Below are 15284 nucleotides of genomic sequence, written 5' to 3'. Positions count from 1 at the left end.
TAAGGGCACAACCTTATAGCTTGAACAAATAAGATTAACTTCCGTCAAAATCCACCCTACTCAAATGGGAGATTTCATAGGCAATGTCCATCTTCCTTCTTCTCCGGCAACCCACATTTTTCTTCTAATTCTCTCTCATTTTTTCTTTCTCCAACCACAAATTATGGGAGTGGATCTAGGGTTTGAAACCCTAGATCCAGACCAGATTCCGGCGAAAGAGAACCCTCTTTCCGGAAAAGATGATGGAAGTAAACAGAGGAGAGAGAAGAGAACAAGAAGGAAAACAAAGATAATAGAAAAAAAATTGTAGGTTGAAGGTCGTCGGCAGGGATGTTGCCAGTCAGCGACCTTTTGCCAGAGAAGAACGGAGACGAGCATTGCCTCTAACCATATTTTGTCAACTTAAAATTAACTTTAACAACTTTGGACATTGCCTATAAAACTTCTTTACTCAAATTGAATTCTAACTGATACTCATTTCCATCTACTTTACCAGTTCCTATAAATTACAGAAAAGGAGCTGTTAACATCAAGTTCTTCCCTCTGAACTCTATTAACAATCATCCTCTTTTTCTCTCTCTCTAAACAAGAAAAGCAAAAGAAGAACAAAAACAGAGATTGAATGAATGTCAAAGGGCATAAGAACAGCCACATCTAAATTCTCTCTCTCTCTCTCTCTCTGTCTCTCTAACCCCACCTTTTCATGACACAAGAAATGTACAGTATATAGGTGGTGCTGGTGTACCTGCAAAACTCCATTCTCATATTATGATCATCTCATATTACAGCACTGAGGTCTCCCCACAGTTTGCAATTTATCCCATAAGCATAACATTTGTCTCGGTGATTGATAGTGAGCCGTTAAGTAATCTTCGATGCATCCAAACTGGCAGAATTTTAAGTTATGTCGATACTCGACTCGTTTTGAGATGTTGAATTGCCCCACCCACATTCCCATGCTTACGTCTTCCATTTTGAATAGCTATATAAGAATGGAATAAGCAAATTAATCTTGGTTTGCTCATCAAAACTCCATCTTCGAGAAGGCAAGAAGACATAGATAAGTAGTTAATATGACTTACTCTTAGTTTGTGTTTCTCGAAGTCAGAAACAATGGTTTCTGCAATATCGGATGACACTATGTAGCCTGGTCCATTTGCATACGCTGGGTATTCTTCCTCTGGCCATTCCTAAGAACATCCAAAAATATTATGAAAGTGAGCATTTCGCACGATATCTTAACACCTATACAGCGTTCTTGAGTCCTACTAGATAGGATGTGTGAGGGACCCCACGTGCCAGTGGAACGTATAGATACCACATTAGTCTCACATCGCTTAGTGAGTGTCTGTACCTGGGCTATAGGTGTGAAGGCAGTAACAAAGATGACAAGGCATTTTCGGTAGGCTTATTGGAGCTCACACCAGAGACAAAACCTCGGGCCACATGATGCCAGTTAATCAACAACAATATAGTTGGGAGCTGGGTCATCACCACATGTGTGATCTAGTGGCCAAGAACGTTTATAGACGTGTCACGTATATTAAACTTAGGTGCAACTACAGGTTAACTTGGTACCTCGTATGTCACTGCCCATTTACCATAACGCAAAGGTCTATGGTAGAAATTGATGTTCCCGACATAAAAACTCTTATCTTCCGGAACTCTCTTCACTTCATCAATCACGGCATCCATTCTAACGAATGTGTCATCGTCACACTTCATAATGTACTTTGCAGATACCGTGCGAACCTGTTAATGGACAAGGAAATTAAAGATAAATAACCTCCACCATTCTTGTCCAAGTCACCGACATGTAGTCAAATTTTAACTACTTACCCCATATTCACAAATGGCAACAGTCTTCAAAACTACGAGGTCATAGCTATCCATGAAAGGTACTATAACGATATCGCCAAAAAACTCTGCTTCTTTCTTTAGTTCTACATTGACTTCCTTTCTTCCATTCTATTCAAAACAACCCCAGACAATGTTACGTCCAAAACCTAGTTTGCCTACGGCGAAAGGTTCTCATCAAAATGGTACGAAAAGCCGTGACTTACCAGTGCAACAAAGAACCGTGCAACCACGTTCGATGATTTTATCAGTCTAGATTGCATCCAAGACTTTCTAACAGCCATCCTCTCGGCAAAGTGGTTGCCTGCAGAAAGGATTCCGATAAAAAGTTCAACGGGTCCATCGGGAAGAGGTGGGGTCTTCCATAAACTTGACATCTCAAGATGTCTTTGTGGATCATAACTTGGATGAGATGGGGGGAGTGAACCGGCAAATATTGAATGCACATCAATGTCTCCATTCAAGGATAACCCAGTTGCATCCTCGAGGACGAAACTCTGTTAAAAGTTTTAAAAAGTAAGAACTATTAATATTTCTCGCAACTATTAAACATTGATGTTGAAACTTTTAGGTTTAATGAGGGTACTCACAGTTCGGTAAGGGAAAGAGGTGACATGCCTTCCATCAACACTGACATGATATCCTTCTAAGCCTGCACTAAGGGTAAGAACAAACAACTTGCCTTCCATGAATGGGTATGGCCAGTCGATTGTAACCTTCTTCGTTCGACCTATTAGCCTGTTTAACCACCATGTTGCCTTTGATTCCTCGGAACGATTATCATCATCACGAATCCACCTCTCGCATTTCACCTGTCCATCAACTACACCCAATAGAATGACTGAATGAATTCCTCCATTTTAACTTCAAGAACTAAGGAAACCCAATTGGATTTTCAGGAATTGCATTCCAAAATGATAAATGGTGCCCGGGGATGAGTGCAGAATGGCATTCCGAGAAGAAATGCTATTCCTCCTAAAGGGGAACCCTAAACCCAAGGGGAGGGTGGGTTTGGCGAATCCCTTTCAGTTAGAATTATCAATCAAATTATCAATGCACATAGTCAATCTCTCTAACAATTATACTTCTGAGCAAAACCAAACAATATACTAAGGTATAGCGATTACTATTACGGGTCTTGGTAACCACATTCATTTCCTACGCGCCGAACATGACCTAATTGTACTAGAAAAAGTAAAGAACAAGCAAACAAATCAGAAAGAGTAAAAATGGTATACCAGTTTCTTCGTCAGCTTTAGCTTTCCATCCTTCACATCTAAGAGCGGTACCCCATTGCATTCTGTAACAAGTGTTCTGCTCAATAATAGGTTTCCCACTCCAATCTCCTTTCAATCTAGGGTTAAAATGAAGAATTCTAGGTGGGTCTTCTCCATCAACTGTCTTCAATCCTTGTAACTCCATCATAAACTGAGAAACCATAACTGAGTCAGACCCATCTTTCAAAAGTGAAATCTTTGGATCATTCTCAGGATGAGCTATCTTAGGTTTACCCACAACTGTTATATGTGATCCCAATGTTAACCCACATGGAAGAACCATAATTCTCTTCTTCTCCCAGAATTCTGTTCCAGATAGAACAATTGACTCTGGGCATGACTCTGATAAATTTTCCATCTTTTTCTTTGTATCAATTCTAACTTGCCCTAATTCTAATTCTTTCCAAAATTTCTTACCTATTTGCCATGCATCTTTTGCTGATTTTTCTAGTTCAGAAAACCCATTACCATTACTACTATTATAATAGTTTTCCTGATAAATTAACCCAGATAGGGTTTTATACTCTTTCATATTTCTAACTAGTAACCTTCCTTCTTCTTGAGCTGGTTGTTGAAATGAACTTTGAGAAACCCTAAATGAAATTTTTTTTGAAGGTTGAATTGGGGAATCTTTTTCTTCCATTTCTTCTTCACTTTCAAGCTGAAAATGATGATTTAATGCTTCATTTAAAAACCCATTAAAATTCTCACCAGTTACAACACTAAAACCTCTTTTAAACACAAATGGAATTTCTAAACTCATCATGAATAGATACAGAAACCCTACTCCTATTAATATCTGAATCGATCTTTGTCGTGTTAAATACACAAAAGTATCCAACTTTGCTGCCTTTTTCATCTTCAAACAAACAAACAAACAAAAGAAAACCCTAAATTTTCCAACCCCAAAAAACTCTCTTTCGATTTCTTCAAAATGAAGAAATAAATTTGATATAACAGAAATCAATAAAAATATGATCTTTTGGGGATTTTTTCTAATTTGGGTATTCAAATTCAGTATTACAGAATTAATGAACAAGAAAACGAAAATTTTGTAACCCTAGATGTAAAATGAAGGAAAGAAACAAAAAACGTATGAAGATTTAGGTCAGAAACTCAGAGCTGAACGAAAGAATTTTGAGAAGAAGAAGAAAACCGTTTCTAGTCCTTCCTGCCATTTTTATTGAGATCTCCAAAAGTTGATTATTAACTCGTAACGAGATCCAACGGTTGAAGATGAGTTGATCTTGATATGCTAGAAAATACCGGCATAGAGAATAACGTGACACGTGATCCATCAAAAATAGGGAACCGACTTTTTAAAATAGCGGGAAGTTCTTTTTGCAGCTTTTGATGACTTAGTGAGAGATGGATAATTCCTTTTATTAAATTATTAAATGCAGTCCTCATATTTGTCCATCATTCTAATTTAGTCCTGAATGTCATATTTGTGTGAATCTTCGTTAGTCGATTTTAAATGTTAATCTTTTCTTTAGTGAGACCAACTCGCCAGATAGGTCGCCACAGGTGGCAGACGATGGTGGATTCCTATTTCTGGAGATCTTTAATCGATTTTGCCTTTCTATTTATTTTCTTCCTCTCACCACCATCATCATACCACCACCACCATCACCTTCATTATCTTTTTCCTTTTCTTTGAAGCTTCAATAGAGAAGCTCAACAGAAAAGTTTAGATAAATAACTTCGAAAGGTAAGCTTCAACATATTTTGTTGAAGCTTCAGAGGCGATGACAAAGAGAGAATGATGGTGGTGGTGGTGATAGGAAGATGGAGAGAGAGAGAGAGAGAGAGAGAATAGTTGAAAGTAATCGGAATGGTAGTCGGAGACCTAATCCCGTGAGTATGAAAAAAAGAGTGTAGAGAAAAAAAATTAAAAATAGGGGTAAAAAAAGTTAAAATTGACTACAAATAATAATGAAATATTTTGGGGGCTAAATTGGAACAGTTGTCCAATATAGGGCCCTGATTTTCTAATTAGTCACACATAGGAAGCAAAACTGGAACATCTCCTTTGTTAAGGTAGAATTATGGATTCCACACAATTCCACCTTCCACTAAAATCTCTTGTTATGATTGGATTTATTAACATTTAAGCTGGACTTAAAAATTATTTATAAATGACACTTCAGATTCACTTAACTTTTACGACTAGTCCTTTAGACTCGCTTAAATTTTATAATAATTTGTAGACTTACTTAATTTTTACAAATAGTATATAATGAGCTTAGAGATTTTACATGACAGAAGAAAATTTATGATGATATTATAGACTTCACATTACAAATGAAAGTATAGTCTTGTAGTTGTAAATCTATGTGAATCTAGCAATATATTAATGTGATTCTTCCAATATTTCCTTCCTAAAATATATAAAGGGATTTTACAACGGGAATTCACCATTTTTGTCTTCTCGTTGGTGTCGTCGAGTAATTCATTTTTGTACTAAACAAATTAGTGGATATGTCACATTATTATAATATCAGTTAATCTCACACTATTTATAATCACATTTTTAGCTTGTGCCAACAAAACAAAAATCTCAAACAAGAAGTTGTTTTCTCATTAAGAGGAGGAGCTCAAGTAGGAGAATTGTCCAAGCTCTTTTTTGTTTTTATATTTTAAAGACAGTTATAAAAGGAAACATGTTGGTGGGTGGTCAAGGTCGTTGAGTTGGGACCATAAAATGAGGTCAATTTGAGTTAATTAGATAATGCCCTTGGAAATAGGGTGAGTGATTTGGACCTAGTTTATAACCTTGGAACAATGTCTCTTTTTTGAAAAACATTGGGTTGGTGAATTGTCAAGTCTATTCATTATTCAAGATTTTGAAAAGTAAAAACAAAACAATCACATAATGGAAGTATGCATCATCTTTTATACCTTGGTTCTCATTTTTGACCTCTCACCATCTCCTAAAAAAAAAGTTTCACCACCTCTTTTCGTTTCCAAAATAACAGAAGTAGATCGAACCATATTCCGAGTTATGGTCTTGGAAAACTTGTAATTTTTGTTATTTATTTCAGTTATATAGTGTATTGCTCGACGTTTTGTTGATGGGATCATATTACGTCATTACATCTAACATCTACGTCCAAGTTTGTGAGAAAGACATGGTTGGCATATTAAGAAAATTCCACTGTTTTTTCCAACCAATGCATTAATAACAATTCAACCATAAAATGATAAAAATAAGCTTATAGTCCTTTTTTTTTGTTGACTACATAAGCTTGTAGTCTTCCTCTATCTTTAATACTTCTTACAAGAAATCATACTAGTGTAATTTTGCATACTTAAATGTATTTATTGCACATGTCGACTTGTTCCATTGGTAGTACATTTATTAAGGAAGTTTTAAGATCACAAGATCAAATACTTAGTGACGGGAAAATCTATCGTTTATTCATTAGTGTATTAAAAGATACAAACAAAGTAGATTAGTCTAGGATGACTTTTAGGATAATTTTACACGGTTTATGGGTGTCTTTATCACAATTTGATATATTTTGATTGTATCTGAGGTACAAGATACAGGTATTGAGAGTAGCTAAATACATCACCTACACATAAGACAGTTTGGCCGAGTGGTCTAAGGCGCCAGATTTAGGCTCTGGTCCGAAAGGGCGTGGGTTCAAATCCCACAGCTGTCAATTATCTTTTTTCATTTTTTCGTTGATTCATTTTTCAATCCCCCTTTCATGATCATAAGTCATAACAAGTTAGATTGGAGAAGGATGTATATAGTTTAGCTTAAATGTAGAGAATGTCGATATCTTTTGTTGATTCATTTTGACCTTTATAATTGTCGAAAAACAAAATTTGGCTCTCCGACGGACTTAAACAAACTCGCGAGCAAAGTGGGGCCGACCGACCATATGTTGGCGAGTCTCTCTCTCAACTCCCTCACACTCCCTCTCCTTGCTCTTCCTCTCTCCTCCCTACTATCTCAGTAGTTTTAGCAGTTAACTTCACTTACTAATAACAACTTAATAATGGTGGCGAAAAGCAAATACGGAAACAAACATGGAGAAGAAGAGCACAAATATAACAGTGGGTAATCCAAATAGTTTCACAAAATATATATAGCTTGAGTACATATTTACCAAGTATTATGAATTGACCAATACAAAATTCTAAAAGGCTTCCTATTTGTGTATATCTAATTAGTTTCATGCTAAGTAAAAAATGAAGAACTCGGAAATAAACGTGCAGATCATTTTGCTTGTCGATATCTCTTTCACCCCTTCTCAGAAGGAAAGAAGTCATAACTCCACAATTTCGTCTGCTACAACTCGTCTTCTGCTTGAGTTCCTCTCAAAGTTGTTCAGCGAGTTTATTGAACCTTCAAACAGTCTGTGACAGCTACCACATACCCAAAGATCGTTTCCGTGAATGCTTACAAAATTTCAGCATTTCTTCATAGAGGTTCTTGAACGAACCCAATTTGTTGGTAGTTATTATAATCAATCCCATTTAACCGTACGCAGCACAATACTCGCTCTGGCAGTTCTTCGCCCTTGTTTCCCTGTTTCGCCACACAAATATAAGACACAGGTAAAATAGGATATTCGAATAATATGAGCCGTTTAGTCTATCTGCGCCTGACTAAAGAAAATTTACCTGAATTGTCAAGCCAACATCCCAAATGCACATCTTTAATCTGTCTACAAATGCTCCGACACCCTTTCTAGATATGTAGCTGAATCTATGAATATCAACATCAATCTCAAGATAATTTTCTCCCTGCACAAAATTTCGAGATATATATTTTAGCCACAGGATACTGAAGTGCTATTTGTTTCCGCATTTACATCTTAGGTTTCATCTGAGGAATGCAGCTCATTGGTGTATCACAGGCCCTGGCGGTTCAAGTGGGGCAGTAAACGGATTAAGGTGTCCTTTTTGGGTTGCTACGACCGGAAGTGAAGCACTAGTTTGTGCCTCCTATGTTGTCATGTTGTAGATTTAGAAACATTGCCGACAGGTAACCTACTACCATGACGAGAAGCTTACCAAGTAGAATTCATGCTGAGGTCAGGAAAGGACAGGTTTTTCATTGTACGCATTCATTAGCTTCCTCTCGGCTGCACTTAATTGTAGATCTTCAACATTTGCTACACGGCCCAATATTTTCAATCTTTCACGGATAGGTAATATTGAATCCACAGGAAACCCTTTGACCTTTTCTACTTCGTCATCAATTATCCTCTATGAAAGGAAAGGAAGGAGTGACACAATCAATAAGCAGGGTTGAAAACAGCCACAAATATATATATATATATATATATATATATATATATATATAAAATCTCTAGAAAGGCAGGATAAAAGCTTCACCATACTTTGAGATTTTCTTGAAAATGAGGATCCATGTCTTCTGTGTAAGTGGCAGAGCCTGAAGTACAAAACAAAGTTCATTCCTTCTCCATCTGTGTCACCTTGAAAGATAGCAGCAGGATATAATGGAACCTGGAGAACCAAGAGAATGATAGCAAACACAAAATCAGGACAAGAGAAAATTAGAACAAAATGTCATCAGGAGTACGAAGGCGAGAGAACAGGAACGATCAGGATTCGGAGGTAGGAATACCTGAACATTAACAACAAGAATAGGTGGCAACTTTCCTGCTGAATTCACAGAAGGAAGTTCTACAAATCGAGCAATATGATCAACTTTCCGTGGAGACAGAAAGACGTCAACACCAAATGGATAATATGCAGCAAAATTAGGAGCATTCACTTTCTTTTTGTCCCTGACATAAAGATGATCATGTCCGTCCAAAAAGGGAGTCAATGGATATGGAAGTCTTCAAAGAAGAAAAAGAAGGTATTCACTATTCATGATAATTATTTCGCTTTTTCGTTCTTACGTTTATTTTCTATTCTGAAAGGAAGCAGCGGGTTCGAAGAATCAAATTATGAAGCCGAATACTGTACATCAGGTCCACGCGTAATAAATCATAAATATTGACATGAAATACTCACATAGTTTTGAACTAGTATTCCCATCCTTCCATTTAAAGGAAAATCTACGGCTTGCCTTTTTCCGTGTACTTGGCTGACCCGGGCTTAAAGATCTCCTCTTGTCCACTGAGGACGCGGTTGAAGCAAGACAAGGTAAGCAGTTATTTGGAAGAATACCACAACTGTCCAATATGCCAACTGGGTCCCTGTCACTTTGATCCACTGAGAGGGTAGAGATTTCATCACGGGACACAGATCGCCTAGCATCGCGTGATGGGTCTTCTGATGTTGAGTGCCGATCAACATCACTTGAATGTGAAACTCGAGCACTTACAGTTTTAGCAACCTCGCCTAGAGAATTTCGTAAAGTTCGTTTACTTCGCTTGTCAGTACATGCTCTTGATGGAATATTATCATTATGGTCTTCGATGTTAGCATCTCTCATTGATGAAATGCTGGAAATCGATGCACCTTCACATCCATTTAGAGACAAAGCGTCTGTAGAAACGAAAAGTGGGTATAAAACTGATCCACTTTACATTTAGAACCAAAATTTGAAAGCCTTCAAACCTACAACTTTAACGGTGTTTCGTGTGAATTACCATCCTGGCCACTTTGATAATCCTCTTCACAGTCAGACTCCAAAATTGCGGTAGAATCAAACCATGCCTCCTCAGTACTTCCTCCCACATTGCATTATCAAAAGAAAACTACATTAACAGAAGCTCCTATAGATTCATACATTTCAAAGTTCAGAAGACAGACTCAATTGCCTGTCTTTCGGTAGAAACCCATATGTAAAATTTACAATTATGTGATAATAGGATAGATAAGTTGAACTAGTCGGCACGATAATTTAGCGGGTTCAGTCGAAGATCCCCTCCATAATCTCGACCTACATTCGTTTCAATAATCATCTTATATACAAAATTGTAAAGACAGGATATCCACTATACTAGCAGAAAGAACGGTGACATTCGTTCCAATAATCATCTTTACCACTTCCCAGTTCCCACCAATTCGAATCGACTTCCCCTACTAGTAATTAATCGAAAACCTCTTCCCCACTTGAAGAATCTTGCCATAATAACTTCCAAATCAAGTGACAAGATCAATAAATGTCCTCTTAAAGTAATTAAAGTGTGTGTGTATATAACATGAAATTTGAGCTACCCACATTGAATTAAACCTACTAATCAACAATTCTAGGTAGGTAATCCATCAAATTTCATCACACCCCAGAATTTTATTTCTACTAATTCAACTAAAAACACTAAAAAATCGTAAATTAAACTATCCAGAGTTTAAATTTCACAATTCAGACAAAATAACTATCAAAAAACTCAATAAAACTTGAAAGGATCAAGAGTATTTATTATTTGTTACCTTGAAAATTAGTGCTGATATTAGATTGGTTAGCTGATTCGACTCTGGCAAGTGAATCGTCAAATTTTAGTGAAGAAACTCTGTTTTTGATCCCTTTTTTTTTTTCTTCTCTTGCTAGATTTATTTGAAGATCTAGGAGAACTTGTACCAATACAACCTTGTGTTCTCGAAAATGAGAACTACCCATTTCTTCTTCTTCTTCTTTAAGCACTTTCTCTTTCTAAAAAAATGAGAAATAATAGTAACAACTACCTGGTTCTGCTTCAGAAACCCATAAATTTTCCTCTTTGATCTTTCCACTCTAGTACAGTATGGAGTATAAAAATTGACATAGAACTTCAGAATCGAAAAAGTGGAAATGCTTTTCAGTGAAAAGTCAATTGAACTGAAATTAGAGGGCATGTTGGTGGATATACAATTTCAAAAGAGTTCTTTCCCCCTTGACAAAAAAAATGAGTTCTTTCCCAAATGCCCCCTCCTGTAAATGACCAGCTTCGCACTTAAGTTTATGGAAAATGTCCAGATGATCTTGTTGGCGTTATCGTCATAGGACCATTAACATCAGAATTTCAACCCTTTTAAAAATGTATACTAGCTACTTTTTGTAGTACCAAATAACGTATTTCATATAACTTTTAGATTTTTCAGTATTGGTTAACGAATAGAATCCGAAGATTATCCACACTAATCGAATTGCTTGCAAGAGTTTTTGTTTGATTTCCTTCTATATATTTACATGAGTCTCTAGAGCACATAAAATAAAAATCTGTCATTCTATTACCTAAATGATGTAAAACCTAGTTATTGATGGCAACACCTACAATACTATACATATCATGATGATTTTACGTGAGCGGACCATAGGTCCTACTTGTTGCGTATATTTCTCCCAAAGTTTCCGACACGTAGACTTTTCTGCATTAGTCAAGGTAATGTCGTGTCGTATGGTCTTAATTTCCAAAGATATATCCCTATAAAAGTGGAGAGGAAAAGAAAGAAATGATTAATTACATGATTAACATGCCAATGATTCCCCATTTGATATTGAAGGGACTAGGATCAATATGTATATAATCTTAACTCGTCGAAGAACTAACAAGGGAAATCAGAAACGAACACTAAAAACACAGATGAAAAGTAAAACCATTGATCTTTTAAAAGGTTAAAGGATAACCAAATGAAGGATAGCCAATGTGGGATCTTACCACATAAGAACCCATAAGCCATCTCTTGTTTGTCAGGATTTAAAGAAGAAAAGCTAGAAGGTCATAAATAGAAAAAGGGAAAGAAAGAAAATTGTACATCATTCTTGTACATACACTCTGTACTTAGTTATCGAGAAGATGGTGAGAGAGATAAACAAGATCACGAAGATCGCTGCACTGGTTGATTCGCTACGACTTCCCCGTACCAAGTTTTCCAAGCTTCCAAGTAATGACCAAAGAGATCGCTTAATGCTGTCACAATAACATAACAAGAAAAATATGTTAGTTCTTCCCATCTAGATTCGATCATTCAAAAGACATGCAAGAATAAACTGGGATGATGAAATAGAGTTGACGATGCTAAGAAACGAGAAATCATGGTTGAACATTATTTCCTCATAGATGCTCGAAGAGAAGATGAGACCGATAGGTGGTGGTCACACCGATCCGTATCTTTGCATGTAATGAACTAGCACTGAAAGAAAATCAAGAACTTGAAGCCAAAAACTGTAATTTCTTTCATCCTCTTCAACCGATGGTTGTGAAGACGTTCTCATCACTGTCGGATGACTAACGGAGGGTTCCAATTATATTAACACTCGATATGGTTCAACTGACAAACTAGAGTTATTATAAGACGTAAATGGTAAAAAAAAAATGGCATGATAAACAGTTAGGTAATAAATTAATGGTTTGGACTCATCGAAACCAAGTCCAGGAGACTGAATATTATTTTTGTCACCGAAAAAATGGGTTATCTTTCCTTTCAAGCATAATAGTTCCTGCAGCAGGTGCTCTCAAAAGACTTGCATCTTTCTATAGCTTCTTACCTTAAGAGGTTTCTAAACTTCCAACAAGCTTACAAGCCTAAAACAAGACATTGATTAAATTGGCACTATTACCCAATCTTGACTTGTATGTAAAGATTAAAGAAGGATGTGAAGAATTCTTAACTCATTGTAAAACTACGTTAGAGATTTGGGATTTTCCTGAGTGACCTTAATATGCTATAGAGTACGGACATTCCCCAAGAGTTCGTATAAACTGGAGTTAAGTCCGTGTCAATCCATTGTAACTAGGAAATAATGCAATTTGAGGTCGTGCTTGATTTTATGAGATACTGATTTAGCCTCGCATCTCCCTAATGTACTTAGAAATTCAATAAAACTATGCTGCTAATAAGAGAAAGTACCTTGGTTGTGATATTTTGGACGATACGAAGACGATAGGCTCTCAAACTCCTCCACACTTTTGAGACTTTTCTTCTCAGTGTCATCAACTTTGGGTAGGCAGGATGGGCTAAAAGGACCAAAAACAACACCTTTCGAGCTCTGTCTTGGCTGCTGCTCTTGTATCAAAGTATCCCGGTCTATCTCATCAATCTTATCTTCACATTTCACTGGAGAATTAGTATTTTTGTGTGGGTTTCCGTCGGTTGAAGGAACCACCTTAGTCCTTTTACCATCGACATTTGAAATATCACTACCGAACACCCTCTTCTTTGAGTTCAAACCCTCTGTCACTGAAGATTCATTCTGGGATTTCCCGTCTATCCCTAACCATCTAAATGCAGGTTTTCTGGTTACAGCATGATGAGTCTGCAATTGTCAATAACGTCAAAGTTAGGATAATGAATTCCTTTACGATGGTTTGGTAAGTATTCTACTTTAGCTAAGTTTAAAATGTGATTACCTTCTCGATCAGATTCATGGAGGACAAGACGTTAGCAATGTCATATAGTCGTCTCACTTTCGCTGCAGAATTATCTTAAGAAGGAAATATTAATAGAAGGAATCGAAAAATTCGTTTCATTTATATACATACTATATACACGATAGAGATAAAGACGGGTGAAAAAGAAGGAAAGTTTATTACTTCTCATAAGTGACGGATTGTGAATTTCACCAAGCAAAATCTTTGCAGCTTCATCCAGGGAAATCAATTTAGACTGAACATAATGGCGAAGACAGAGAAACTTAGATCCAATGAGATAAATTCATTGAAGACTTTCGAAATGGAAAAACACAAAGAAGTGTATTCTTAAGAACTTACTGTGTTGGAAAGGAAGAGTTTGATAAAATTCTGAGTAAGAAGTCCCAAAGATTTCTCTCTCCGATTGTCGGTAGAGGCATCTAAAGTAATTAATAAAAAAAGCAGTCAAATTCTAAAACTAGTAGACATGATTGAGAAGAAAGTGTGAATAATTTCATTCATCTTCTTCTCAAATTAGGGTTAATTTAGGTACTAGAAGAAGTTAAATATCAAACATCCCAATTTATACCAGAAGGACAAATTAAAAGGGGAGATTACCCAGTTTAGCAGATGAACATAATTTGAGAGCTTGCTGAAAATTAGGGTTTGAATTGTCTTCCTTAGTTGAATTATTGTCATCTACTGAACGAACCTGGAGTAAGGAAGTACTAAATCTCAACAACAGAACATGATAAACAGATATTAAATGCATAAAAAATGAAACCCTAATTCACTTACTATGGTATTTTTGCTGGCTTCAAACACATTCAAGTTGGTATCCTTTAAACCCTCTGCCTACACACACAAAGAAAAACCTAGATTAGACCAAAACATTTCAAAAAGTTAAGATCTTGAAAAAAAAAAACTCAAAGAAAACAAGAACGACTTAGAATTATTACCTTTAGGTCTTCTAAAGCCTTTGGAATTCCAGAAAACCCTATCCATATATACTGATTTTTTGCTTTCCTAGTAAGAACCTGAGTAAAACCCTAAAAAATGAGACTCTCGCCCTCAAGAACAATAATTGTAAGTAATTGAAATACGTACCCCAATGCTTTCCAATACGTTTACAATATCATAGATCCGCCGCCGCTCAACTCCTGCGATAAGCACAAAAGATGAATCAGAAAGGCAGAGAAAGAGAGAGAGGGAGAGAGAGAAAAAACCCTAGAGAGAGAAAGAGAGAAGAGAATACCTAATCGAGTAGCAGCATCATCTAACCCAATACATTCAACATCATCCCGATTATACAAGCTCAAAAAACTAAACAAACAAGAAATCAATCAAGAAAACTAAAGAATACCCAGAAAAGAGAAAATCAAGAAGATTGAGAAAAAGATTACTTGGTACATAATAATCCAAGAGATTTCTGTTTCCTACTGTAAGAATGATGATGTTGTGGTTCATTATACAACAATGACGATAACGATGGTAATTTCTCAGTAGATCCAATTCCATTCATCCGATTCATTCTTCTTACTCTTCAAATCTCTTCTTCAACAACAAATAATTTTCAGGGTTTAGATCGAAAGAGGAGGGCAAGAAATAGGGTTTGGATTGAAGTAGAGAGAGAAAAGAGAGGGGAAATAGAGAGAGAAAGTTTTTTAGGAGGGAAAATATTAGGGAAAATAGTGAATACCGTTAAAAAGGAAAAGTAGTAAAGTGTGGGAGATTTTAATAGCGCGCCCCTGATAAATTCAAATTGGTTCGGATCCGAACCTATTTCAAAAAAAACATTACTCTATTAGAGAGAGAGAGAGGGGGGGGGGGGGGGGGGAATTCAAATTCTAAAAAGAGTCGCGCGGGAGTGAAGAATTTACATGAT

General features: G+C 36.4%; 2 protein-coding genes, 1 non-coding gene and 1 pseudogene across 5 annotated transcripts; 1 reads left to right on the top strand and 3 right to left on the bottom strand.

The window, feature by feature from the left end:
• Positions 1–430: 430 nt before the first annotated feature.
• On the bottom strand, positions 431–4489 carry LOC147563102 (hydroxyproline O-galactosyltransferase GALT6-like). The gene is made up of 7 exons (XM_086634773.1): positions 3096–4489; positions 2448–2680; positions 2064–2354; positions 1840–1968; positions 1579–1752; positions 1083–1190; positions 431–982 (listed from the first exon to the last, which is right to left on the bottom strand). The coding sequence occupies exons 1-7, from the start codon at positions 3991–3993 to the stop codon at positions 773–775; spliced, it is 2043 nt and encodes a 680-aa protein (XP_086490899.1). The 5' UTR covers positions 3994–4489; the 3' UTR covers positions 431–772.
• A 2233-nt stretch (positions 4490–6722) lies between these two features.
• On the top strand, positions 6723–6802 carry TRNAL-UAG (transfer RNA leucine (anticodon UAG)). Its single transcript has one exon. It is a non-coding gene; the product is annotated as a tRNA-Leu (tRNA).
• Positions 6803–7499: 697 nt separating this feature from the next.
• Positions 7500–9812, bottom strand: LOC147563100 (uncharacterized; annotated as a pseudogene). The gene is made up of 7 exons (XR_015231039.1): positions 9719–9812; positions 9101–9614; positions 8743–9007; positions 8495–8621; positions 8166–8360; positions 7773–7895; positions 7500–7677 (listed from the first exon to the last, which is right to left on the bottom strand). The product of XR_015231039.1 is annotated as an uncharacterized LOC147563100 (transcript).
• Positions 9813–11631: 1819 nt separating this feature from the next.
• On the bottom strand, positions 11632–15193 carry LOC147563099 (E2F transcription factor-like E2FE). Of its 2 annotated transcripts, none has more exons than XM_086634785.1 (11): positions 14803–15193; positions 14655–14722; positions 14507–14559; positions 14359–14436; positions 14198–14254; positions 14018–14111; positions 13760–13839; positions 13583–13655; positions 13400–13473; positions 12900–13305; positions 11632–11959 (listed from the first exon to the last, which is right to left on the bottom strand). In XM_086634785.1, exons 1-11 carry the CDS (start codon positions 14928–14930, stop codon positions 11868–11870), a joined length of 1203 nt encoding a protein of 400 aa, XP_086490911.1. In that variant the 5' UTR covers positions 14931–15193; the 3' UTR covers positions 11632–11867. The 2 variants fall into 2 exon arrangements, with proteins under 2 accessions (XP_086490911.1, XP_086490917.1); XM_086634791.1 differs by having other exon boundaries at positions 13400–13461; positions 14803–15102.
• Positions 15194–15284: the final 91 nt, after the last annotated feature.

Source organism: Eschscholzia californica, unplaced genomic scaffold, assembly GCF_041429995.1.
Source record: "Eschscholzia californica isolate CP2 unplaced genomic scaffold, dmEscCali1.0.p SCAF_1, whole genome shotgun sequence".
Taxonomy (NCBI): domain Eukaryota; kingdom Viridiplantae; phylum Streptophyta; class Magnoliopsida; order Ranunculales; family Papaveraceae; genus Eschscholzia; species Eschscholzia californica.
The sequence above is the reverse complement of the archived record's forward strand: the minus strand, read 5'-3'. Positions and strand labels throughout refer to the sequence as shown.

Coding starts and splice junctions, on each gene's coding strand:
- LOC147563102 (XM_086634773.1), bottom strand. CDS start 3,993: ATGAAAAAGGCAGCAAAGTTGGATACTTTTGTGTATTTAACACGACAA. Junction 2,355..2,447: donor CCTCTTTCCCTTACCGAACT/GTGAGTACCCTC, acceptor AACTTTTAACAG/AGTTTCGTCCTCGAGGATGC. Junction 1,753..1,839: donor TTGCCATTTGTGAATATGGG/GTAAGTAGTTAA, acceptor GTCCATTAACAG/GTTCGCACGGTATCTGCAAA.
- LOC147563099 (XM_086634785.1), bottom strand. CDS start 14,930: ATGAATCGGATGAATGGAATTGGATCTACTGAGAAATTACCATCGTTA. Junction 14,560..14,654: donor TGATGCTGCTACTCGATTAG/GTATTCTCTTCT, acceptor TGCTTATCGCAG/GAGTTGAGCGGCGGCGGATC. Junction 13,306..13,399: donor CCATGAATCTGATCGAGAAG/GTAATCACATTT, acceptor TGACAATTGCAG/ACTCATCATGCTGTAACCAG.